This window comes from Asterias amurensis, chromosome 1 (genome assembly GCF_032118995.1).
Source record: "Asterias amurensis chromosome 1, ASM3211899v1".
Classification (NCBI taxonomy): Eukaryota; Metazoa; Echinodermata; class Asteroidea; order Forcipulatida; family Asteriidae; genus Asterias; species Asterias amurensis.
Window position 1 is genome coordinate 10,358,747 of NC_092648.1, and position 27,989 is coordinate 10,386,735.

The 27,989-nt window shown below is 39.8% G+C and overlaps 1 protein-coding gene across 1 annotated transcript in view; it reads left to right on the forward strand.

The window, feature by feature from the left end:
* The first annotated feature begins 2,409 nt into the window (after positions 1-2,409).
* Positions 2,410-27,989, forward strand: part of LOC139945260 (WD repeat-containing protein 27-like) — a 95,706-nt gene continuing 70,126 nt past the window's right edge. The window contains exons 1-17 of the mRNA XM_071942592.1: positions 2,410-2,457; positions 4,227-4,415; positions 5,260-5,401; positions 6,364-6,488; positions 7,602-7,715; positions 8,353-8,404; positions 9,043-9,113; positions 9,729-9,852; positions 11,684-11,900; positions 12,787-12,890; positions 13,503-13,591; positions 14,975-15,162; positions 15,948-16,127; positions 18,036-18,119; positions 19,475-19,581; positions 25,710-25,799; positions 26,807-26,979. Coding sequence (XP_071798693.1) covers positions 4,278-4,415; positions 5,260-5,401; positions 6,364-6,488; positions 7,602-7,715; positions 8,353-8,404; positions 9,043-9,113; positions 9,729-9,852; positions 11,684-11,900; positions 12,787-12,890; positions 13,503-13,591; positions 14,975-15,162; positions 15,948-16,127; positions 18,036-18,119; positions 19,475-19,581; positions 25,710-25,799; positions 26,807-26,979 — 1,998 coding nt within the window. The 5' untranslated portion in view covers positions 2,410-2,457; positions 4,227-4,277. The remainder of the gene's footprint in view (positions 2,458-4,226; positions 4,416-5,259; positions 5,402-6,363; positions 6,489-7,601; positions 7,716-8,352; positions 8,405-9,042; positions 9,114-9,728; positions 9,853-11,683; positions 11,901-12,786; positions 12,891-13,502; positions 13,592-14,974; positions 15,163-15,947; positions 16,128-18,035; positions 18,120-19,474; positions 19,582-25,709; positions 25,800-26,806; positions 26,980-27,989) is intronic.

A 27,989-nucleotide genomic window follows, 5' to 3' on the forward strand; every position in this document is an offset into this window, starting at 1 on the left:
AAAATTCAGAAATACTTCCAAGTCACTTTTTAACTGACCTGCCACCTTGTCGTTAGTATCATGTACTTGTTGTGTCTTGACACTATGTCTGTCCTTTTGTCTGTCTGTTTTTTTTTTATATATATTTTATTTGTCTGTCTGGCTGTTTTTTTTTTTTTAGATTTTTTTTTTAAAAGCTTCTCCCCATTAAAACGGCCCATACTCTTACACTTATGTTTATGTTTCTTAATAGAACTGAAACAAAAATGAAAAAAGTTCAACGTCTTGGAATGCTTATAGAAGCCGGGATGGTCACTTTTGACTTCCGCAACTTTATCTCAAAATGAGTAAATAAAGTGAGTGAAACATGATACGGCAGAAGAAAAGAAACCATGAGTTGTTTACCTGTATATCCATGGCAACAGAATCATGTTTTTTTATGACCCGGGATGCCTTAGAGTAGTCCCCATAAGGGACGATGTATGATATCATTGGTGTACCGGCGGCGTACGCCAAACATCCATCTTAAAATATTCACATCCAGGCATTGTTACTCGGGTGGGATTCGAGCCCACGACCTTTCCAAACCTAGAGCAGATGTCTTACCAAAAAAGATTGCCCGCCGATAGCTATAAGATGCAGTTCGAATCCTAACTGGCAACTTTAGCAGCGGGACGGTTACCGCAACGATATGATGTAAGGGTAAAACCGTCTATCCCCGAAGCAACTATTTTTTAACATCTATCGTTGCGGTAAGTCGCTGCAATAGATTGGCAAAGGTCGTGGGTTCGAGACCTACCGAGTTATGCCTGTGATTTTCTTCTGAGGGCTCTGCAAAGTACTGAGTATAACAGTGCTATCTAACACACAATCATTAGTGTAAGGTAAGTTGTTTTATTTATCCCTGATGCAAATTAAAAAGGAACCTTAAGGTGAAAAAGAAAACAATCGTGTAGATCACACTTTACCTAAAACTTACGCTCCGGTGTGGCGGTTTCAGTCAAGCTTCCGCCGTGTTCAGTTTTCCGGGACTACACAGCACTAACAATTGACTACTTTCGCTTGCTGTGCGCAGGCGTCGCATGACGTAATGTTACCATATTTGGTCATTCGGAAAACTGAACAAGGCGGAAAGTTGTCTAGTGATCTAGGAGAAGACATGCCTTGAAATAATATTTTGTCTGATTGGATAAGAAATAAATAAAACTAATTTTCCGTTTAGAGTTTATCGCTCCCCAGTGAGCGATTTATTCATGTTTTGTCATGTAATGTGTAATGATTACACATTGCACCAGTGAGCGATTATTCATGTTTTGTCATGCAGTGTGAATTTTCCGTTTAGAGTTTTTCGCTCCCCAGTGAGCGATTTATTCATGTTTTGTCATACAATGTGTCATTACACATTGCATGACAAAACATGAATTACACATTACATGACAAAACATGAATAAATCGCTCACTGGGGAGCGTTAAGCTCTAAACGGAAAATTAGTTTTATTTGTTTCTTATCCAATCAGACAAAAATTGGGTTTTCACTCTTTCTCGTTTTTTTTTTTGCAAAAAAACCACAAAAAACAACAATCTGTAATGCTCCTTTATCCAGTAAATTAATAAGATCACCTGCAGGTTCATTGATTATTCGGCCGCGAACATTCAGCAGCCACTTTTGTTGTCACGGATGATGTGATGTTTTAGCCAAACAAGATAGGTAAAAGTCGGTACAAGGCTACGAACCATTCTTTCTATTGATCAACCAGTGAGCTGCAACTCCTGCGTCAAAATTGACCAGAGTTCCGGGTCCTGTTGGCACCTGATGATCCAAGAGGAGTCAGTTGACCCGGCACGCACTAACGAGACTTGCGATTCTGGTCAATTGTGGAACGATGGCCCCATCCCAACCCGAGAACCTTTCCGACTAAATAAGTTGAACCGTGATAATTGTTGTGTTCACACTTCGATATGCCTATACTCATCCAGTTGTTGACAGCCAAAATAATATACTAGAGAGAAGACTTTAGACCCGTTCTCCTAAACAATGTGTATTTTTTATACGCTTCGTCGTGATTCAACTAGCAACACCACTCATTGAAATCAGAAGATCATCTACACCTTTATTATTTGATTATAATGTTTTGCAGAGCACCAGTTGGCATGGGTTTTGCTCTTGCCGTATCGCGCCTGACACCGTTAAAGTGGAAGTCCGCCCTCTGTGGGCTCACAATACTTTTTATTTTCTTATTTTATAGTTTCAACGCGAAATAACTCGTTGATCATCGTTCTAACTAGTGCCTCAACACAAGTTAACAAAAACTTCTAAATCATAACTGACACGACCACATGCAACTTTCTTGACTGACAAAAATAAAAATAAATTGTGTGACATCTCTCAGATTATTTCGTAGGATTCTTTGCCACTTGAGGGCGCCACACATTTTGAGGACACACAGTTTTTAATTTTTACCATTGGACTTGTCGGAGGTAAGTTGTCTGTTGACGTTGTAAAAGTTTATAACTTTTTATGTTTTGAACAGAGCCTTTTTGTCGTGAGATTTACGTCGTAGTTTCATTTGCCTATGTGTTCAAAGGTTTGTAATCTTGTGGTGTGACATTAGGCTTGTGACATTTTGCGAACGCATTATTATTTGTAAACATTCATCACACCATACACTGCCGTGCCACACACAGGACACACAGCACAGCCGGCATGTGGCCGTGCACACATCGCATACATGTAGCAAACAACGGCGCAAAAACACCCCCACCATGCCCATTGACCATGCTGACGAGTGACCAGAGGGATAACTTTCCGTATGGCGCCACCACTTTTTCACTCATTTTTACAAAAAAGGATATCTCATTGAGGTAAATTAGATACTAAATCATTTCATATCAAATGAAAAAGTGGTGGCGCCATACGGAAACTTTTCCGACCAGAGCCACAGTATTTAAACCCAAGCCTGGCAAGAACTTAAACTCTACAGAACATGCAACATTGAATGTTCGAACGATGATCATGATGATGATAATTTAATTTTTAAAAGGAAGTTTGAAGTTTGAGTTTGACTCTTCTTTATAATTATTATTAATAAATAAAAGTAATCAGTATTTCAATTGTTGTATATGAAGTTAATTATATCCTTCCAGTTTCTGCGCCAAATGTCATGTCAGTCAGTATCGGCATAGGGGGGGGGGGGTAGAGTCTAGATATATGATGATACACTAATTTCTCTAATCTCTGTTGCCGCACTTATCAGATACAGATAATATTTGAAATTAAAGATTATTGAAAGTAAAAGTGTTTTTTCTGAGGGGATTTTACAATAATACTTACAAATACAATTGGCTGAACTTGAATTCTGAAAGAAATTGAGTCAAAAGAGGGTACCTTCTTTGTCTGAGGGTGTCGTGGTCGAGCTGTCCAGTAGGGCACCAAACTCAAGCTGAAAGAGTCATTTAATTTCATGACTCAGCTTTCCATAAACAATGACTTGACAGAAGCAGGGAATTCTGTGCTTACTTGGTGTCCTTTACTAACACAGTTAGCGCAGATATTGGAGCTTTCTACATAGGCCTATGTATGCTATTTGGTTTGCTGTAACACCATGTGTGTATCTACTTGCCAGGTAGAGTTTGTTCTTAGAGCACGGTCTACAAACCCTGTTTCATTACGATAAGTGCACTGGGTTCCTTTATGTGCAATACTGAACAGAGAGGACCTACGGCTTTATGTACCATCCAAAGGATGTAGCAATAATGGTTAAATTGTCTCATTTAAGGACACAATTATTGTCAAGAGTAGGACTCGAACCTACACTATGCAGACCAAATTATAATCAATTCCACATTCCCCCTTGTGATATATCTTGATGTTTTGAATGTTATTTGTTTGGTTTGCGGTAACACCATGTGTACAATGTATCTATTTGCTGGGTGGATTACATGTATGTTATTTTGAGAACTTGTCTTGCTTATAGATTCTACTACTGCAGAGTAGATTTTGGGAATTCGGGAAACTTCTCAGTTCTGAAAAGAATTGTTCTGCTTTTTAACTTCTACCTGGAAGGAAATTTGCCGGAACTACTACATTTGTGTTAAATGAATTGAGGGGACTTGTCGTATTAACTTCACTAACTGCAGAGTGAGTTTTTAAATTGGTCTCAACGTTTCAACTAGCTTGCCCTAGTCAGCATCAGAATTTTGTTTTACTGTGAGTTTTTCAACATGTTTTTTTTCCTTTCTTATCCAAGGGAAAACTCATGCAGCCTACACTACTCGTCGTGTCTACAGCATGATTAGGAATGATGGCAGCACACCTGACTACCCTATTCACACCATTTGCTCCTTCCCATCTGCAGCTTGGATGCAATGGAGTCTTCTTGGCCTTGCCAGTTGAAAAATCTCTTGGGATCTGGTCGCTGCAGAGTCTAGCCTCTAAGGTATGAATATAATAATAATAATAACAATAATAATAGTACAGATTTATACAGTGCCAAATCCATTGAAAACAATACTCCATGGCGCTTACAGAGAAATATTTAAAAACAAAATCCCTATAGATTAAACACAAAATACATTAAGTCATTATCAGAATTAACAACAAGATGCAAACAAGTTTAAAATCAGCAAAAAATTTCAAGCGAAAAATGAGTAAGCAATTATAGAAATATACAATAGGCCTATACAACAGAAATATACAATTCACTAGAAATATGCATATTTTTAAATGCAAAGATAAGACTTCCCATGTATGTAAATTTCACATCGCGCTCGTGCAATAACAGTATGGAGGCAAATTTAACTGAGGACACATCATACATATTTGTATGGGGCTGATGGTGGTGTAAGACAACATGCGTTTGTTTGTCTTCCTAGTGCACATGTTTATAGCATTTGCCAACCAAGGCCCTAGTGTCTATAAGTACGCATGCCAACCTCTTAAAAGCCAAGTGTTAAACAAAGACAACTCTAAAGTGATGTTCAACTTAAGTTTGTAAGACGCTCCCTTTTTTCTCTTGTGGTTTGGATGAGACTAAAAAAAACAAGCATATCAGTGCACAAAAAGTGTGTGCATGCAATTTTAAATTTTGATGAAATATTTCATCAAAATCTTAATCCTTTAAAAAAAAGAAATGACTTATATTAAAACTTTAGTTTTTAAGTAGTTGTGGTAATTTTAATCCTTGATGATTCCGGTAGTCATTTAAGAGTCATGACCAACGGTAGAAATGAGGCTCAAGTGTAACATACCTTTTATCATGTTATTGTCTTTCATTGTCTTAGCCTCTGATATTGGAAGCGCACAAGAAACGATTGCACTGTCTTCAGTTTGGTCATCAACACAACCCGACCTTACTCTGTTCTGCTGCTGATGATTATGTAATCGTATGGAATGTACAGAAGGCAAGAGCATCCTATGATCAAGGTGTGGATAATTGCAGAGTACATTGTTTCAAAATATTAAATGGAAATATTTTTCCCAGTGAAGCGCTACCCCAACAGTGATGTCTTGTTGGTTGTCACGGCCAAGTGGTTTAAAGCATTGAATTTAAGTTCTTGTGGTTAAGTCACCGGAGTATTGGTTTGAATCCCGGTCATGACACTTGTGTCCCTGAGCAAGATGCTTTACTATAATTGCTTCTCTTCACCCAGGGGTATAAGTGGGTACCTGCGAGGGTAGAGGTTGATATTGTGTATTAAAAAGTCTTTGGAGCATCATTGGCAGCTCGGGGCAGTATACTCCATGGGAGCTGAGAAAGATTCAAGGAATAGTAATGGCCCAATGACCAGGGCACTAATATAAAGCACATTGAGACGTTATTGTAAAATGTGCTAAATAAGAACTAGTTATTGTTATTATTGTTAATGCCAATTTTCTCATTCTGCTTTCCTTTAAAGGGAAGGTTACACGTTTGGTAATTGTCAAAGACCAGTCTTCTCACTTGGTGTATCCCAACATAAGCATAACATAACAAACCTGTCAAAATTTGAGCTATATTGGTCATCGAAGTTGCGAGAAAATGATGGCAGAAAAAAACACCCTTGTTGGACGAATTTGTGTGCTTTCCAGCTAGAAGTCTTTTATTATTTTAGTGAGAAATTACCTCTTTCTCATAGTATATGCTACTTTAAAGGGAGCTGTTTCTCACAATGTTTTATACTTCCAACAGCTCTCCAATGCTCATTACCAAGTCAGTTTTAAAGTTAATATTTGTTTTGAGTAATTACCAAACGTGTACTTTCCCTTTAAGTTTGTAAGATAATGTAATTGCAGGCTTGGAATTACACAGAGCCGGCCATGGCCGACGAAAAAACAATGAATTGGGCTCCTTTCCGGAGGGCCTGTTACAAACTACATTGATCACGTATTAATCTTGACATTCATAGGTCAACAGGTCAGGGGTCAGGTCATCAGCCAGTGTCTGCATGATGTTCAGTATTGTAGCTTCAGCGCTGATGACTCTATGGTTGCTGTGTGCACTGGCTGTGAGGTGCTCATTCTGGACTCGGGGGTAAGTAGCTTTACGTTTGCCATGACCGAGCGGTTTAGTGGATAGAAGCAATGTTTATTAAGTCGCTAATGCTTATCAACAAAAGAAATGTTCACCTCTGCCGAACAGTATAATAAGTTTACCGGTGATTTCTGAAGCTTAAATGAGTTGACTAATACAAGAAATGCCTCTAAGGTAGACTTCTGAGACTTTGGAGGTTGTTCATTTGGGCAATCCTGTGCATGCAAATCTGCGTGTTTCCATTGTTTAATCATCAAGTTACCTCTAAGGTGGCAGCTTAAAGGCAGTGGGCACTATTGGTATTTACTTGTAATAAGTGTTAGCATAAAAACTTACTTGGTAACAAGCAATGGAGAGCTGTTGATAGTGTTAAACATTGTGAGTAACGGCTCCCTCTGAAGTAAGGTATTTTTCGAGAAAGAAGTAATTTTCCACGAATTTGATTTCGAGACCTCATAATTAGATTTTGAGGTCATGAAATCAAGCATCTAAAAGCACACAACTTCGTGTGACATGGGTGGTTTTATCTTCCATTGTTATCATGCAACTTCGACGACCAATTGAGCTCAAATTTTCACAGGTTTGTTATCATGTGCATATGTTGAGATACACCAAGTGAGAAGACTGGTCTTTGACAATTACCAATACCAATGCCTTTAATGATGTCAATGCAGTGTCCATTGGCTGCTATGGCTACAGCTGTTTCTAAGGAAGTTGCTAAGGATACCCTATACTTCACCACAAATTGACGCAGTGATCCAGCTGTAGTAGCTGTAGCCGAAGTAGACTGGGCCCCTGTCTTTATCCGCAAGGGATAAAGACACGTCCCTGCCGTTAGATCCAGTGATTCCATTGGGTACAATGATATGATAAAGGTGCAGTGACATAGATGCCCAAACAGTCACTGCTGTCAAGTCCGCAATAGAGTTTGACTGCATATCTCTACGTGAAATGACTGAGGTCAAAGGTGAATCTACACGCCGGTTTTGGAAGCAGGTCTCTGGCGTTGTTCACGAGCCTCAAAGTTTGACGTCAAATGTTCAGGCTATAGCCGAAGTGGCTTCAATCAGTTTTTAAGTTTAATTGCATTGGTTTGTTACATGTATTACACAGTGTGAGAGGCTTGACACAACACTAGAAGGCCACACAGCCAGAGTGACATGCGCTGAGTTTTCACCACACAATCTGTCGTGTGTGGTTTCAGTATCTGAAGACCGTACGTTTAAGGTGAGTGCAAGTTACCTTCAGTCTTGATTCTCCATTTATAGTAACTAGTGCTTATATAGACCCATTGCATATGACGTCACACTCTCAAAAAGGAGGTAGATCATTGGACAAAAGCTGTTCTCTGTGTAAAAACGTGTCTGTGACCTCAGCGTACCTATAGCATTTCGCATTATGCTAGGGGGAGGTATTGATTTCTTACACAATACAGAGCGCGCCTCGAACAATGCACGCAATTTTGGGTGTCGACTCTCTTTTGTGCATGTTTGTGTACGATTTTGAAACCTAAAATGACACCCAGGATAGGCACATGTGAGTATGCTGGGTGTATTGCAAGGGGTCTATGTAGCGCATTTAACTATACCGTGTCAATGCGCTTTATATTAATGCCCTTGGCATTGGCCCAATATCATTTCTCAGCTCACTGGGGAGTATACAGTCACGTGCTGCCGTGGGGCCCCAAACATGCCAAATGCTTTTTCAAACACAATATCAACCTTTACCCCCGCAGGTACCGGTACCCATTTATACCCTTTTGATTTTTGAGTGAATGAAGTTGCAGTTAACCACCTTACAGCAGACGCTTTGTGAGGATTTACCTTCAAGTAAATTTCAATTAGTATCTTCCATCTTTCACTAGGTATGGGACATCACAAAAGGCTGTCTGGTCTACCAGTCCAGTATCATATCAGGTAAACCATTCCTTTCTTGGGTATTTTGGTTCCTGACTTGTTGCTAAAATACTGTCATGTAGCAATAAACAAGTTATGGGTTTTGAGGTATTGTATGGTGAGGTATCGGTTTGCTAGCACAGCAGTTGTAAAGTTTGTGGTAACTAACACCATGTGTATAATATATACTCTGCAGTGTAAAGGCCTGGTCACATAGGCCCCGATAACGAGAAAGAAAACGAGAATGATAAAAATGCACGCTCGCGATTGGTTGAATTGCTCCACGCAGAATACGCCCACGCTCATTCAACCAATCGAGGGCGTGCATTTTTATCGTTGTCGTTTTCGTTCTCGTTATCGGGGCCTGTGTGACCGGGCCTTTAACTTGTTCTTGAGAACTTGTCTTGCTATTTATTCTATCCTGCCGCAGTAGCAAAATGTAGCAAGACAAGGTCGCAAGAACAAATCTACACGGCAAAGTAAATATGTACCAATGGTGTTATTGCAAACTCTTACCATAACCTACATAATTAACACATTGCTAAGTGTATATCTTTAAAAGATATATTTATCTGGACAAAATTTCTGCCACAAAGTTAGTCTCTTTGAAAATTATTTGTTTTTGTTTGTCAATATATTTTTGTTCTTTACAATTACAGCATCTCCTTTCCTGAGCTTGGTAATGAACCCAAACTGTGAACACTTTGCTGTGGGAACATCTGATGGCCAGGTACTAGTTACTGACTTAAATCATTAGACAAGATCCAATAGATAATCTACATGTTTATGTACACTGTGTATCGTGATACACATGCCGGGGATCGATTTTATGGGGAAACTCCACGTTGCTTTTAAGTTACAATATTTACTCGAACAGCACTTATTTTACAAGAACAGAATGTATAGAGAGAACAGTGTCTACACAGTTTAAAATGTACACGTAAATTGTAAACTGTTTTTTTTTGAACAAGCACTAAGAAAATGTCCCATTAATTTTGTCGTGTTTCAATATGCAACACAATTGAAAGATATTGTTCACAGTGAGGTACTTTTAGACAATTGTAAAACACAAGGCTGCCGGTCTGGTCATGAGTTTACTGGCCCGAGGCTAAAATCACTGGCCACGGGACTGTGCCACGCTCACCATTTTGGTGGTCAAAAGTTTTACGTAACGTGTAAACACCCTGTCACCTAAAATGCGCACTTCACTGAATAACGCACAGTGACACTGACCAAAATGGCGCATCGAAGATTATTCTGATTATGACGACAGGTGAATTGGGTCAATATGTAAATGCTATTCATGGTAGAAACGTCTTTAACATATACGTTATTTCTGTATCAGGTCAGAGTGTATGACATGCGGGAAGGTAATGGATTCCGCTGTCTTCATCAGTTGGACATTGCTAAGATGCTGCAAACACAAAGGAAAAACAAAGAAGCTGAACGAAACGCTAGTGAAGAAAAAGGTAACGATAATGGGGTTCTCGCCATGCACAGTGTGCACACATTATCTGAATTTTCTATAAACCAAAGTCTCTAAGTTCTGCTCACCAGTGTCACTGTGACACTTGCATGTATCACAGGCATGCAACTCTTCCACGTTTCCGCAGAATTCCGCGTTTTTAAAAATATGATTAGCGCTAAAAAAAGACATTCCGCGGTTAGCGCGATCTTAAGACAAATACAACAATGCATCGTAACGCATGGTCTGGCCTCTGCCTCGGTACGCAATCCATTCTACTGCATGGTCAATCTAAAGCCCACAGCAAGCAATGCATACGTTTACACACTGCGTGCGGTCATTAATAGCCGTATTTACGGTCGAAAAATCTGGAACAGTGGAACGCACCCCGTGGCGCGGGCGAGTTGTGTGCTAAACCAAGTTATTATACAGCCTTGAAATGAGTCTAAGGTCGTGTCTTCGTCTGGTCCCGCTGTTTTGCAATAGTATACACGTGTTGTACATGTATTTGTGTGTGAGTAACTTGCCAAACGTACATGTATACTGTGTGCTTGTCTCACATTGCGTTACGAAACAGTCGCATCTTCAAACGTCCGTCAAAATGACATCCAAAAGACATTATATTTTAGAGCAGGACCGAGTGGTACCTGGCCAAATTAAAGCCATAGATAAAGGAGTAAAAACTACCTGGAAGTGGTTCTGGTTGGGAAAAAAAAGACGTAGACGGTAAACTGCTCTCCGAAACCGTCCGGAAAGTGGACAAGCCGGGAATGGCATATTGTGTGGTGTGCAAGAGGGAGATTTAACAACGGCAAGCAGGGAGAAGTGGCTCGCACCGACCATTGTAAGGTGGCAAGCATCGGGAGTTGATTAAGTTGAGGAAAAGTAACTATTATTTCCCTGGTAGTTATGAAATTTGCATAAAATTATTATTCCCCCCCCCCAAAAAAAAAAAAAAAAAAAAACGATTTTTTTTTTTTTTTTTTTTTCTATTTATTTTTTTTAGGGGGGGATAATAATTTTATGCAAATTTCATAATTACCTGGATAACAATAGTTAGTTTTCCTCAACTTAATCAACTCCCAATGCTTTGCCACCTTAGAATTACGGTGCATACATAGGCAAGGTGTTTTTTCCATGTTATTTTAGTTGTATAAAACACTCCACTTTGTCTTACATGCTAACAATGAACCTAAGAGCATAAAAAACCTCAACACTTTTTAGAGTACCATTGTGGGTCTCGAAAAGTTTCCTCTTTTTTTTTCATCGGGCAGTTGCATGCCTGCAGCTGTTATCAGTAGAGTAATTGTAATATAAACACTCACCCGTACCCTCTTGCTGGTGTCAAATAACCTTACCACTGCAACCGTTAAAAGGCAGTGGACATTATTGGTAATTACTCAAAATAATTGTTAGCATAAAACCTTACTTGGTAACAAGCAATGGAAAGCTGTTGATAATATAAAACATTGTAAGAAACAGCTCCCTCTGAAGTAACGTGGTTTTCGAGAAAGCAATTTCTCACTAAAATATTTGAATTTGATTTCGAGACCTCAAAATTTGATTTTGAGGTCTCGAAATCAAGCATCTGAAAGCACACAGTTTGTGTAACAAGGACGTTTTTTCTTCCTTTATTCTCTCGCAAGTTCGACGACCAAATGAGCTCATATTTTCACAGGTTTGTTATTTCATGCATATGTTGAGATACACCAAGTGAGAAGACTGGTCTTTGACAATTACCAAAGGTGTCCAGTGTCTTTAATAGATGTTAATTTTTGCACCGTGGCATAAATAATTATACCTTTTTTATTTGCATCAATTTTTCTGCCCTAAAGGTCCTCGCACCATCAGCAGCCATCCTGCATGGAAGAAACCCACTGACCAGCCTCTGACTGATGGAGAAGAGATGGAGGATACTGACTTCACATCGGAGGCAGGCGAGTCCATCTTAGGGATGTATTTCACCATCAATACCTCATCAATGCAGCTTGAAGAGGAAGGCCGCAACGAACGCAAGAAGCCATCTTTCATACCGGATGATTCACTCATGGAGTAAGTCAACTCGATTGAAGGCGTGTGGATAATAATTATATCATTGTTGTGGGGAAGAGGAAATTCATTTCCATCTTCAAGTTTTTACACAACGAAAAATCCATGCCCATCCAAGGTTATATTTTTGTTAGATTTTTAGGTAATCTTAAAAGAAAAAAACATTGATATGAGAGATTTCCTAACATCACATCAAAGTCGATTGGGCATTTTAGACTGGGGTCTATTGTTTTGGGCATGGACTCAAATCAACTGGCACAAGGGGCATGTTGTCACTTACTCCTTGGGCTGAGACAGGGTTACCCCCTTCACAGTCTGTTGGGATGCAGGCATGGGTATCATCCTCTAGGAGCTGGGCAGGTAGAGCAGAATTCACTACTTTCCCATCTATTTACAGATCAATGGGAGACTTTGCAACGATAGGTGGCAGCAGACTTACCAGGTAAATGTCCATTATTTACGTAGTTCTGAGCATGCGCACATTATCGAGAACAATGGATTTTACCTGGTAAGTCTACTGGCACCAAGCGTCCCAAAAGTCCCCAATTGTGGATAAGTGCCTTGCTCATGGGAATAAGTGTCATGACATGAACCCAGAGTTGATTTAGCAGAAAATATTGCTGAACAATTTCCTGCTAAGCAGAAATCAGCACAAATCCAGTCACAAATTGTATACGTGATACATGTATGGTACTTTGGTAAGCACAATTTGTTGTTGTTACCTATGTGCTTAAACATCTCCATGAAATTGGGCCCAGGATTCAAACCTACACTCTGCTTGTGACAACACCAGAACTTGGGAGTCCCCTCCCCCCAATTAACTGGGCGAAATTATTGTGATGATGAGTCAGGTGAAATGAGTCAATAATTGCATCTTGTGATCTTTCAGGGAATTATTAGATGAATCTCCAATGCTGATTATTGGAACTCCCGGTGCATTGATGCATATTAATGTACACAACTACGAGCTGGCATCATTTCTTGACTTTCAAGGTATGTGGACAAAATGTTGTAGTCTTTTTCTAACAGGGAGACTTGGAGAATCAGGGTCCACTTTTAGGTCAATTTGAGGTCCTGTCCTAATAATGTCACCAAATGACACTTGACATCAAAAAGTGCAGGTTTAAAGAACAGTTTTGTGTTTTGTTCACAAATGAACACACGGCTCTAGTTATTATTATTTAGCAAAGATCAATTGTTTCTGTAATGTAGTAATAAATGGTACATGGGCTTAGCAGGAACAGTGTTTATACAGTGTGTACAGTCAGGCGGATTTGGGTTAATGGACTGATCCGGCCTATCAATCAAACTGTGCGCGCTCACCCATTTGACCAATCACAGCAATGATTGTGGTCGGACAAACTCGGTCATGCATGCCCGTATGTTTGGCACGCGCGGCAGAATCTTGCAGAATGTCATTGGGAGTGTTCGTACACGTGTCTTGCTCACGTGCGCGGTGGGCCGAGCTTAGTGGAAAGCCGGAACGGTCCATTGGTTCGGGGAGAGATTTGCGCAAACTCTTCAATCTTGGTGGTTGACGGAACATGCATGGTTTCATTAGATCTCAATATTGGTTTGTTAGTGTTGTATTCGTTTTACTTACAGATCCTATTCCATCTACTGGAGAGGACCAACATTACATCGCTGTTTCTGGCTCGTACTCCTTTTCTCAAACACCAGATAATGTCCATCAGGTAGGCATTAAAGTTTGCTTCTTTAAAGATAATAATGGTCATTCTTTGATATCAGGCATTTTGGCTGGTGGTTAACTGCAATGGGCGACTTTGGGACACTACTTGGCAGCACATATGGTAGTTAACTTTGTTCTGGTTACTCTGGTGCCATCTTGTTTCCCAAAAAGTCCTATGTTGTGTACAATTTGTTAATACGATTGATTGATGTTATTGGATTGGTGGAAATTGTGTCATCCTTTTGTCGCCATGTACATGTACAGTATACTCCACAAAGTTTAATAAAAGCGCTCTAAATAAGGGAATAAATATGTGCTTGGCAGGTTTTAAACACTCTGTTTAATACCGGTGTCAGTCTGGATGCGATAATTACCCGAGCCAGAGGCGAGGGTTATTATCAGCATCCAGACTGACACCGGTATTAAACAGAGTGTTTAATAAAGGCCAAGCACATTTTTATTCCCATTCATAAATACCTTTTCGGTCAAAAAAACATCAAAACTTTTTGGTCCAAAAGTAATTTTTTTTAATAATTGTTTACTGATTTTTTCAACAAAACACCCCTCCAGCTATGAAATAGTAAGGCCCTCTGGTGAAAACTCCTTATAAGGAGATTGGCGTGTGCGTCGCACGTATCGCGTGATGTGGCACAGGTGTTCCAGCCGTTGCTCTCGACCAATAGGAATGAATGAACTGTCTTATAAGTACAGGTGCAAGCTCGCGTGTCACGCCCATGTTTAAACACTTTTTACTGGTTATATCATCCGTTTAAACACCCTCACGTGATGCCCTCTTGACCAATCCGAATAGATAAACTGTCTTAAGTATTTATGAATGGATAATTATAGGATGCTTTGAATGCCTTTGCAGCATTGGTTTCAAAATGATCACTTCCTGCTAACTTTGTTTAAATGGGGCATGGTCATGTCATGGTAGACATAGTCATGTCACAGAAGATGTCATGATGGACAAGGTTGTATCATGGCAGACAAAAAAGGGGCCAAACCTCGACTTGGACTCCAGCTCAGGCTCCAGGCACCTCGTGCAATACACGTAGCTCCAATGCATGCTTAACGCCGAGCTGCGTTTCCACTACGTATGCAGCCCGCAGAGCCCAATTTGGAGCAAAGCTCACGCCGAGGTTTTAGGAAGGCCCAAGGTCATGTCACAGCGGCAGGGTCGTGTCATTGAAGACAAAGTCATGTCAGTCAAAGTGAGGTCATGGCAGACAAATTTGGGTCATGACTCTCATGAGACAGGTTGTGTCATGCCAAACAAGGTCATGGTAGACACTTGGTCCTGTCATAGCAGACAAGGTGGTATCATGTTAGACAAAGTTGGTCTCTTATGGTTGTCTTATTCCACTGTGTACTTATTCTCTTGTAGACATGGTGTATGATTGGGAGTTTATTTGAGAATGCAGTAGACCTGATCCGACTGAAGACACCGCTCTCTAAGTCTACCTCAGCTCTCCCAGCGTTAGTGGACCGTCTCACCATTAATCCTTCAAGCAATGAAGATTTGTCTACTGGTGGAATGGACGGTGATTCTCAACTAATTACAGTTATATCCAGGTATATGGAGGGTACCAGTAACTGCTATACAGGGAGTGGTGTTGGGGGGGGGGGGGTCACAGGTTTGTCAGGCCTGTTATGCTCTGTTTTTGAAAGGGCAAGGGCACCAAGGCAATTCCTTCTTGGTAAAGGGCACCCTTATGAGGAAATTGTTAATTTCTACGAAGCATTTCAAGTGCACCAAGGCAATGATCAGGGGGTTTGGAGGCAATCACCTTTGTTCCCTCTGTGAAGTATCAGGCCTGGTGTGTTACATGTAATATGTTTCTTGCGTTATTTAGCATGTTCACAGTTGAACCAGGGGTACACAACATTACACTAAGATAGATGATCAATAATCAAATGGGAGTCTTTTGACTGCTAGGTGGTAGCAAGCTTACCAGGTAAATTTCCACGGTTTACCGACACCTGAGCGTTCCTTTTTCACATTTCCAAAAACAATGGATTTACCTGGCAAGTCTGCTGCCACCTAGAGTTCCTAAAAGTCTCCCACTGATGTTCACTATTTTATTTGTTCTGTCATTTCTTTATGATCAATCTCTGATGGATCTCTCGCTCAATGAGCTTTCATATTTTACTAAAATATATTATTTCCTTTCGGAACAAAAATATATTTTTTGGTTAAATACGCATGGGCTTATGTACACATGCAGCTTGTCTGAAAGGTCAGTCAATGAGTTTCACTACATTATTTAATAAACTGATAGTTCCATAAAACCACAACACATTTGTACCTCCAAAACCTTCTGCAATTGTTCTTAAATCATAAAACTTTTACTTCTCAGTGTGCCACTAAACGAGAAGTCCATCTTACGGACTGAGATCAAAGTGAAACCAAAGGAAGTCCCCAAGGTCAAACAAGGAGGCAAGGTCACCAAGAAACCATCCAGTTCATCAGGGATCCAAGACCAAGCTCTGACCTTCAAGACTAAAGTCAAATCATCCGGTTACACTGCGGCACCGAGGTGAGACTATGAAGCTTTATTTCTAACCCTCCTACGTGTACTCCTGTTAACATTTTCTTGCAAGTTGACCAGCCATTAAAAACCAGTCAACTGTGGTTGTGTGTTGGGGCACAACTACGCTCAGAACTAATTGTATTTGTGTTTACTGTTATTTGCTATTAAGAATTGTAGTGGATGACATTGAATGGTTAAAAAGTAGGAGGGTTGACTGTGTACTGTGTAAATGTTTTTAGCAAGGATGTCAAAATGCAGGCTGACAAAGTTTATCCGTTATTCAAAACAACAGTGGATGGTATCAGCAAAGGATGTCACATTGTAGACTGGTATAGTTTATCATTAAAAACCACAGTGGATGATATAGAGTGGTCAGACTGTGGGAGGGTTGACTGTGTAATGTGACATATATGCAAACCATGTAGTTTTGCTAACAAAACAGTTGCTTGCAGTGTAAACACTTTATGTAACCCACCATATACATAAACTGACAAACCTGTAGAAGTTTGAGATCGATTGGCCGTCTGGGTCACGAGAGAATAGTGCAAAACCGATTACAACTTTTGCATTGCATCGATGCCAAAATAAAAATCATTAATAAACTCCAAACGCGAAGTTAGATTGTTTTGTTTTTTATCAAATTAATATGACATTTTAGACAAAAATATTTCAAGGGATATTTTCAACTATCATCATTATTAGACAGTGTAAGTTTGGTGTAAATCTGTGATCTTCGCGATTTTTGTTTCTTACCAATTTTGTAACGTTCCTTTAATTATCATACAAAAACCTGTGGATGTTATTGAGTGGTCGGTCAAAAGAAGCATGGTAGGAAGGTTAAATTTGTTTCTGTTTAGCAGAGTGTGGGTGTGAGTCTTGGTCGTAACAGTTTTCCATTATATTGCTGTATCCTTCGGATCGGAAGTGAAGCGGTTGGTTTTGTGTGCTGTGTATGCACGTAAAAGAACCCAGTGCAAATAATAATAACAATAATTGTGGCTTCTTATTTAGCGCACATGTTCATGACTCAATGATGCTCCTGGCGCTGTAACATACAGTATTTCCTGCAAGATGTGGGACTACATTTGATTTATGAGATCTAATCCTTAAAGCACCATTAAGGTGCTGTGGCGCAATTTACTGCCGATCGGACCAGGAACACTGGGGCAAACCCCTTCTCTTGTCGATAAGTGCACTGGGCTCTTTTACATGCATTACACAACACATGGGACCAAAGGCTTATTGTCCCATCCGAAGGACGAAGCAATGGTGAAGTGTCTTGCTTAAGGACACAAGTGTAACGGCTGGGGGTTCGAACCCACACTCTGCTGATCAGAAACACCAGAGTTTGAATTCGGTGCTCTTTTAAAACCACTCGGCCAGGATACTTCCACATAGTAAAGAGAAGAGGTTCCGGTTTGATTGGCTGCAAATTGCACCACATTACATCACCTTGTAAACCATTAATGGTGCTACATGTATATAAAGGAATACATGTGTTGGAGGTCTTCAAAATGTACATGTATCTCCGCATACACCTTGCAGGGGAAAAACAAATATTGAGTGCTTTGATAAAGCGCTAAACTCAGTATTGTTATGATTTAATCGGGCAACCGTGTTAAGAAATTTTCCCAGGCCTCCTAGCTACTCTACGATTGCTTTGAAACATCTATGGTTTCACCACCAGAATTATATGATAACAAAAAGTGCCTGACAAATATAGGGCAAAAAACTAGATTAATGACCACCATTTTATTAGGTTGGCCTTGGGCTGGTTGCCTGCCAGTTTCTTATTTTTGTGCTTTTTTGTTTTTTTGCAAATTTACTTATGGAGACCCACAAAAAGATAACCATTAATCACATGAAACCTTATACCCTAGTCATCTGTTTTTCATTTTTTAATTTTTATTCCAGGGCCACGATGTTTTCTCCCAAAACCAGCACAACTAAAACAAGCTCGGCAGCGAAGAAGGAGAAAGGTGGCTCGGGTGCAGTAAGGTAGGTCCTACTTTTGCCAGGGATGAGATTTGTCAGACTTTTATCTGAATTCAGACTTTTTAAGTCAGCCTGATGAATTAAATCAGCCGTTACTTTTTCCATAATATAAAAAAATCCTGCTCTTTGATCTACTTCTCTAGTGCTGAGAACACTGTTCCTAAAAGCTCAGTGGAATCTATAACTCCAGGGGTTGCTGTACAGGTGGAAAGGCCTGTTTTGTGAGCAATGACTCTCATCCCTGTGTCCAGATTTTTTTATATTATTAGTGATTGTATTTTTCTATGAAAGAACACAACACATGCTTCATCATCATCATCATCATCATCATAGCCGTCCTCCCGAGGTAGATCCCGGAGATGGCTTCCCAACTAAGAGTCTCCATAGGTCTCTGTTCCTTGCTAGGTGTCCTGCTGCTGCCACAGATGGTATGTCAGCCTCTTCACAGAAGTGCTTGATATCTTCCAGCCATCGTTTCCCTGGTCTGCCTCTGGGTCTGTTTCCTGCAATGTGGCCTTCTAGAAGTATTTTGGGGGTATCGGCCATTGCCCATTCTTAGATAAGGAATTTTAATGTAGGAATCTGTTTGTCAAAAAAATTACAAATAGTATAAATTTACTTAAAAACCATGTACATATAGAACACCCCATATTGCATAATAGGGCTTTTATAACCGAAAAAGCAGACTTCATGTTCCTAAAGCTTTTGCCCATAGTACAAGCTTTCTCATTTACCCCCACAGTTCAGTTTTTTTTTTCAACAGCCTACAATACCACATCCCTGCAAAAGATGACCCTCCCTTTAAGGTTTTAGAGTTTAGATACTCCATTGGGTGTTGGAGCTTAACAAAGTCTTGTCTATGCTTAACAAAGTCTTGTTCAAAATCTTAGATGCGCAAGTGATTGTTAATATTATTAAACAATCTTTTACAGAACTGTTACAAGCTTAAAGGGACACGTTGGCTTGGACTGGTCGAGTTGGTCTATGAAATACGTTTAAAACCGTTTGTTATTAAATCGATATTGTTAGAAAGATGTTTTTAAAATGTCGAATGTAATGATCCACACAAATATGCCTTGAAATTGCGTGGTTTACCTTTTGCTTTGAAGACTAACACGGTTGGCCATTATATGGAGTCAAAAACTGGACTCCACAAATTGGGGTGCCATGTTAGTGCAAAAGATGTAAAAGGAAAACCATGCAATTTCGAGGCATGTTTGTGTGGATCGTTAAATTCTACTTTTTAAACATCTTTCTAACCGTTTCAATTTCATAACAAACGGCTTCAAACGCTTTTCATAGACCAACTCGCCCGATCCAAGGCAACGTGTCCCTTTAACAAAGTTTTCTCCATTCAGATCCCTGATGAAAGAATATCCAATGGACGCAGTACCACCAACCACAGTCAAAACAAAGATAGACGTAGCAGCACAAAGTACTCCGATAAATGCCCTTTGTTTCTCAGGTAAGCCTTTAATTAACCTGATGTGTTAATAAATCTAGGGTCCGAGTTCATTAAGCTGCTTATCTGGTCATCACTCTGTTATTCCCTCAATAATATGTTCCTCGATAAACACGCAAGTGTCTAGATCATGAAGTGCCTGTGTTAAGAAAAAAATGGATTTGCGTACAATAAGCTTTTTTAAATTTATAGAAGCTAGAATTCAAGCTGATTTGATCAATTTCAACCCGTAAATATGAGTGACTTCAGCTTAAGCCATATCCATTCCGATATACATGTACCATTGAATTGTATTTGTATTTCTTTTCTCGCCAAACATTTTGCAGACATTTTGTGATTATGCGAGACTGTTTTATGTTGTTTTAATTGGTGAACGTGCAGTTTGTGATAATTGTGTAAAGCCACTGGCTACAGTTGCCTGTTACTTATTGCATTAAATCGCCATGAAATGGTCTGTTCTCAAACTATAAGTAAATTCTGTTCCGAACCAATATTGTTCATCAGTCTGGTTCTTAATCCAGTTTCATTGGCATTAAACGACTGGGGAAATTTATATTCCCCCTGTACCCAATTGTACTCCTGGGTGGAGAGAAGTAATTGCTCAAGGACACAAGTGTCCTGACTGACCAGGCCAGGATTCAAACCCACACTCTGTAAATTACAGAACTTGAATCCATCGCCTCAGACCACTCAGCAGCGACACCCCTCACACTTGAACTATCCCTAGTATTAAAGTTGAATACCATCTTAACTCCTTCAGGAGTATATGACACTGGCAACCAACTAATCTATCGCAACCATCTCTAACTTCACATGTATCTATTTACTCCCGGGTGAGAAGAAGCAATTAAAGTCAGATGTCTGGTTCAAGGAGCTGAATGGTGTGTCAGGTCACAGTGGAATTTAAACTAACAGGTGAATCAGTCTCAGAAACTTGAGTCCCGAGATGAGCACCAGGCAAATATTGTAAAGGCCAATCCTCTTTGGAGTTACGATGCTTGAAGTGTTAAAGTTATCTAAAGATTATGCTTCTTACAATTGCTCTGAACAAAGCTGCAAGGTGCTGTATTTACAGACATGACAGAAGAAGATACTGGCGGCAACTGATTTCAATAACAAACTTTTTTAAATATATATATGCCAAATGAGCCCTTTTTAAACTACCTACCTTTGATCTGTGTAAATGTCTTCTACACGGATTAAAACTGACTCTGTGATTGTTTTTTACACTACAATGTCTAACCCAGAGAATAATTTAACCCAATTTCATATGGCAGTTACTGGTTTTATGGCTTCTGACTGGCACCCTTGGACTAAGATAGTGACAAAATAGGGAGACTGCCAACATAGGGCTAGATAGCTCAGTTGGTAGAGCACTGGTAGAGCACATTAATCTGGAGGCTGCTGGTTCAAGTCCTGCTTGAGTCAATCTTTCTTTGTTCAACCATTATTTCTTAAAATCCTTTTGTCTGGAAGAATATGTTACAGAGCGGATAACCTCAAAAATCAAGCTTTTTTAAAGTAGCAGTCTTCCTTACATGTATGTTTGAAATCGACATTTTGAATGCTGTGTTTCCCCTTTAAACTTAACATGAAAAGTATGAAAACATTTTTGCCGAGTGTGATCAGACAGATCATGTCTTCCCTTTCTTGCAACTGATCTTGCTCCCCCCGATGACCAAAGCCCCCCCTCACCAACATTTCCTGTCATGGTGACATCTCATCACCATCAATCGTCTGGGGTATTTTTGATTGATTCAGCATCCCATGACACATGAATGCTTAATTTAGTCGATCAGGTTTAATGTTTTTTTTATCGCCATTGCATACTTACCAATAGGAGCCCGGGGTTGGTCCTCAGATAGCTCCATCTGGATACCCCCTCTGCACCTTCCCCTCTCCCTCCAGATTAGCATGCCCTTCCTCGAGGCAGTTGGAGGCGTTCTTGAAGATGTAGATTAACAGCTGCTCTTATCGTTTTGCATCAAACTCCCACCCCTGCTGACATCCGTCAAAACATCATCAAGCCTTACGCTTGTGAAACGCGTGACTTTGTAGACTCACTGCTTCAGGCAGGCTGACACGCTGCGATGTCCAAGGCATCATTCTGAACACCTCAGAAGGGGAATAGATTTCTCAAAGTCTGACTCTAAGGGGACAAACAAGGCCTGGCAGAGTTCTGATGAAAAGATAAAGGTCTCATGGTAATAATAATGAACCATTCTTATATAGCGCATATCACAATCACAGAGAAGTCTATAGTGCTTTGAGATGAAAGCAAAAGAGAAGCAAAAGTAAATAGAGATGTGAAGTAATTACAAAAGCAAAATGGTAGGGAGACAGTTTTGAAACAGATGGTTGTGTCAGGGCTCCAATTTGTAAAAAAAAATCCACTTGATTAGTTTACTAGACATTTTTTGCAAACATTAGTGTCAATATTGTTTTAAACCTTTTTTGACTTGAAAGAGCAAGTTTGATAAGAGCATTTTGAGGCAGAATGATGTACACAGTTTCAAAGGGCTTGAAAAACAACCATATGAATGATGTGGCTTGAACATTAGCTGGCCTGATTCCAACAATGTGTCATACATGAAGCTTTCTTTATAATCATGTAAGGCTGCGATGGAAGATGAGTTGCAAGAAGTTGGGCTCATTTCATCACAAATAATAAAATTAATGATATTAGTGGCTTCTTATATAGCGCATATCCATCACTCAGTGAAGCTCAAGGTGCTTCAACATACAGTATATTGCCTGCAAGATATGTGGGACTACGTTTGAGGTATAAGAACTACTCCTTTTACATAGCACCATGTACGGTGTAATGGTTTACAAGGTGCTGTGGGGCAGTATGCAGCCAATCAAACAAGGAACACCCAAGCGAACCCCTTCTTTTTCGATAAGTTCACTGGGTTCTTTTATGTGGCCGTTACACAACACATGGGACCAAAGGCTCAACGTCCCATCTGAAGGACGAAAACATGTACTTACATGTACATGCACTGATTGTCAATCTTATTGTCCGCCTCTCCTTCTTTTTCCTTTTTGTTTGTTTTTGAAAGGAGTGGTTGGGTTGGAGTAGTGGTTTAATTCCTCATCTTCCACCTCTAGGGTCTTGGTTTGAAACACGATGGGAGACCCTACTTGGATTGGTTTATCAATTCCTATACGACTGTGGGTTTTCCCTGGTATAATTTTCTGAGGTTTTCCTCCCGCATCTAAATTCTAATTATTTCCTTGTCCTCCCCCCTTGAGGTTCTTTGGTTATTACAGTTCACTTTTCTGAGAGTCCTTAGCTTGTAAACCAGAATAAATGAAAAGAAAATGAAACAAAAGTGTCTTCTGTTTGTGCAAACTAGTTATGGTGTACAGCAGGACTTGAATAGCTTTGTGTTTACTGGCCCACGATCAAAATGAATTACATTCACGCATGCGTACAAACCTATCGGTTGGCAAACGCCATTAAGTCACGCAGCCATTAGCTGAGTACAAAATAGCGTGAAGTTCCCTTATTTTGCCAACCAATGTGCTAGTACGCAGGTGCTACATGTATGTGCAATTTACATAAATCAAGGGAAGGGTCTATTGTCCAGTGGTTATTTCAACCCTGGCTAGATAAATCGGTAGACGTTGGATTGGATGCAGTAGACTGTGATACAAAAGGATGCCTCTCCACTCCTAAATCTTCTTAAAGGGAAGGTACACGTTTGGTAATTACTCAAAACAAATATTAATGTTTAAACTGACTTGGTAACAAGCATTGGAGAGCTGTTGATAGTATAAAACATTGTGGGAAACGACTCCCTCTGAAGTAACGTAGTTTTTGAGAAAGAGGTAATTTCTCATAAAAATAATAAAACACTTTTAGCTAGAAGTCTTTTATTATTATCTGAAAGCACACAATTTCGTCCAACAAGGGTGTTTTTCTTTCATCATTGTCTCGCAACTTTGATGACCAATTGAGCCTGATTTTCATAGGCTTTATGTTATTTTATGGTTATGATGGGATACACCAAGTGAGAAGACTGGTCTTTGACAATTACCAAACATGTACCTTCCCTTATAAACATGTCAAATAAAAGTGACATACAGGCTCTTGTAACTTTCAATCGTGGTCCCACAACAGGAATATCTTCTCACTCTTGCCCACTAAATTGTTCTACTTGTATTTGGCTGTGGTGAAAGTGGGTCACCAACAGCCACCTCGATCACTTTGGAGTACATCCGCCGCACACGCCAACTCTGTAACCAGTTGAGAATCTGGGTTACACGCTGTCACATTGCTCCAGACAGGAAGACAAAGCGTCAGTTGACGGGACGGTCCTCCATCATGCGCTTCAAAAAGGAACACATTGGGATCCTGTTTGAGGTTGTTTAAAGTCCCCATGGGAGGATGTGGCAATATCCTTTAATATTATTAGCTGGTTGGAACCCCCGCAGGACTTTCTGGATTCAGGCCCCCATGGGAGGAAACCGTTCCGCCATCTCAAATGGAAAGAATAACAGGGCAACAAAAAAAACATTCTTAAAAACATTCTTAAAGATGGTTTTAACATTCGTAAAATATCTGATAATAATTCAACATTTTAATAATAAAAAGTCTCCTTAAAGGCGATACCCTGACTGTTGCTTTCAAGGTTGTATCGTAAATGTTGGTGTGATCCCTGACAGTTAACAGTTGTACGGCTTCTGACTGGCGCCCCCGTACAAAAGATATTGACAATAGTAACCTGAAAGTTGTTGGTTCAAATCCCGCTCTAGTCAATTTGTCTTCCCTTGTGGTTCAAAACACTCAACGTATATGAGTGTTTCGCCTCGTGAAATAAAATAGAACTAAATTCACTGAGTGATTATATTCTGCACCAATTAGATGAAATGCACTCTATATTTGTTTTACAAAGCTCGCACAATGATCCTTGTCATTTGATTTGTTTAATTTACAACAAACACAAAATGTACACACAACTTCATCAACCCCGCTGTGAAGCGTCCTATAATATAGTATCCATATTGGACGGGCCTATCCAGTATTAAATTGTGTAGGATGTAGGCAGTGCGTATGGCAAAACAATAGATGACACGTGACTTGTTGTGCACCAATCATTTGTCAATGATATGTGTGTGGTATATAATAAGTGAATCAATGTGTGGTGAAGAGGTTTTCAACTAGTGGTTTAAACCGGCGCCGAGGCCTGGACTTGATAATTTTACTGAGACAAAGTCAAGGTAAATTATCAAGAACTAGGCCTCGGCGGGTTTGAACCACTAGTTGAAAAATGATTCAACACACTTTGATTCCCATTCATAAATACCTTTTCGGTCAAAAAGCATCAACACTTTTTGGTCAAAAGGTAAAATAAATGCTAAAATTATAATTGTTCAATGATTTCTTTCAACAAAACACCCCTACGGCTATGAAATGGTAAGGCCCTCGGGTAAACAACTCCTTATAAGGAGATGCTGTGCGCTTCGCGCGTATCGTGTGATGTGGCACAACTGTTCCAGCCGTTGCTCTTGACCAATAGGAATGAAGAAACGCTCTTACATGTATACGCACAGGTGCAAGCGCGCATGTCACGCCTATGTTATAACACTTTTTACTGGTGTTATATCATCCGTTCAAACAACCTCTCGTGATGCCCTCTCGACCAATCAGAATGGATAAACTGTCTTAGGTATTTATGAATAACTTTTCAAAATAAACAAATACCAACCGAGTGTCACTTGTTAGTTTTAAATGTAATAATTTTTAGGGCAGGAGTTTCTAAAAGTTAAGTTATACATGCACATTTGGTAATCCCATTTCAAATTTATGGCAATAAAAAGTTTTGGTTGGACACCCACAGAAGATTTCAGTAGTACATGTGTATAAAGCATTTTGAGAAACATTTCACTTTGAAGTAATGTGGTTATGTAAAAGATGTCAGTTTTTATGCCCCAAAATTTTAATATGAGAAGTGTTACTGTCAGTAGGGCTTCTCAGATTGTGTATTTCTATCCGGGATTATTCTTCCTGTGTTGACATATTCCCTCAGAATTTTCAGCAATATTTAAAAAATGCATTCACCTTTTAAATGAAATTTTTACAAGTGAGATTTAACTTAAATTTTGTTTTTGTATGTTTAATTTAGGTGATGGTCAGAGTTTGGCGTGTGCTCTGGCCAACAGATCGGCCCAACTGTTTAAGATGCCGCTGACTGGCAAAGGAACAAGTTTTACAGGTCAGTGTGGAATCTTGCAACAAAACAGCTGCCGTCAATTTCACAAAACTCTTCCTAACTTAAGACTAATCTTAAGACTTAGGACGAGCCCTGCAGCCAATTTAATTAAACTTTACGCAACTGTGTAAAGTCCCCTACGCAGCATTTATGGTGCAAATTAGCCCATAAACATTGCGCAAGTGGACTTACGTACACTGGTTGCGTAAAGTTTTGTGAAATTGGCTGCTGCACTGTAGCATGCAGACCTTAAGTTTAATCTTAAGTTAGGACGAGTTACTTGTCCTAACTCGAGATAAGACGAGTTCTACGACCCCAGGGCAGTCAGATTGGCAGAGTGGTACATGTATCTTTCCTCGCCTTCCACCTTTGGGACCAAGTTCGAATCCCACCTAGGTGGAATGGGTTTTCAGTCCTTACCTGATATGCCTGATTGCATTGGTTTTGCCTGAAATAATTCTCTGGGGTTTTCCTCCAACATTTAAAACCGAATTTTCATTCCTTGTCTTCTCTCCATTTGGGTTTTTGGCTAGTACAGTGATTTAAGTTCGCTTCTCTGAGAGTTCTTTGCTTCACAACCAGAATAAATAAACTAATACACACATTATTTGACACTGGACTTTTATTTTTATAGTTCATCTGTGTGGTGTCGTGGCCGAGCGGATAAGAACACCGAATTCAAGCTCTGCTGATTTTGTTTAGCAGAGTGTGGGTTCGAATCCCTTGTGTCCCTGAGCAAGACACTTGCTTCTCTCCACCCAGGGGTAAATGGGGACCTGTGAGGGCAGAGATGGTTCTTGTGATTGATTTAGCCGAGTAGCGCATTTGTTGCACAAGGCTGTATACTCCCCAGGGAGCTGAGATGGTTTAAGGAATGATCTAAGGCACAGTGACCAGGTGTAATAATGTGAAGCGCTTTGGGACACCTTTCGGGAGTAAAAATAGCGCTACATAAAATATTAACATCATTATTATTATTATTAACTGGCATTATTTGTGTTGTTATAAAGGGCACAACGCTGCAGTGAATTCTGTTCACTGGAGCCACGATAACCAGTGGCTACTCACAGCTTCCGACGACAAGACGGCTCGCATCTGGTCCAAGTCTGCCTCCGAGCCTATCCTGACTCTGACTCACACAGACCTGATGAGCGCTACTGGTGCAGATAAAACAGCCAATAAGGTAACTATTCAATCACCATTAAAGGCACTGGACGCTATTGGTAATTACTCAAAATAGTTGGAAGCATAAAAAAAATACTTGGTAATGAGCAATAGAGAGCTGTCGATAGTATAAAACATTGTGAGAAACGGCTCCCTCCGAGGTACACAGTTTTGGAGAAAGAAGTAATTTCTCACTCAAATATTTGAATTAAGTTTGAGACCTCAGCTGAAACCACACAACTGGTGCTACAAGGGTGTTTATTTGAGTGAGAAATTACTGTTCTCTCCCAACTTCGACGACCAATTGAGTTCAAATTCTCACAGGTTTTTTAATTTATGCGTAATATGTTGAGATACAAGTGAGAATACTTGTCTTTGACAATAACCAAAGGTGTCCAGTGCCTTAAAAGGGACTGGACTCCTTTGGAAATCATGGTAATTGTCAAAGACCAGTATTCTCGCATGGTGTATCCCAACATGCTTAAAATAACAAATCTGTAAAAACTTTGACTCAATTGGTCATCAAAGTTGCAAGTGAATTATGCAAGAAAAAACACTCTCGTCGCACAATTTTATTTTTGCTTTCAGATGCCTAAAAGAGGCTTCAGGCCTGAAGTCGTTTACTATTTTTCAAATATTTGTGTGAGCAATTACCTCTTTTTCAAAAACTTTGTTACTTCAAAGGGAGCCATTTCTCACAATGTTCTATACTATCAACAGCTCTCCATTGCTTGTTACCAAGTAAGTTTTTATGCTTACCATTATTTTGAGTAAATATCAATAGTGTCACGCCGGTGCCTTTAACTTTTAGATCAAACCTGACTGATTGGGGATCCGTAGTGCTGAGGGCTATTTTTCTTTCTCCAGCGAGAACTGGGGGTGTTGAATTTCAACTGGAATAGGTAACTTTATATGACTGTTGAACTAAGCTCTGGTAATTGATGGATGTCCTCATTAAGAAGTGCTGGCGTCCAGGTCATAACAAATTTCTGCTTCTCTTCGGGAAATGAAAAACAACTTCAAGACCTT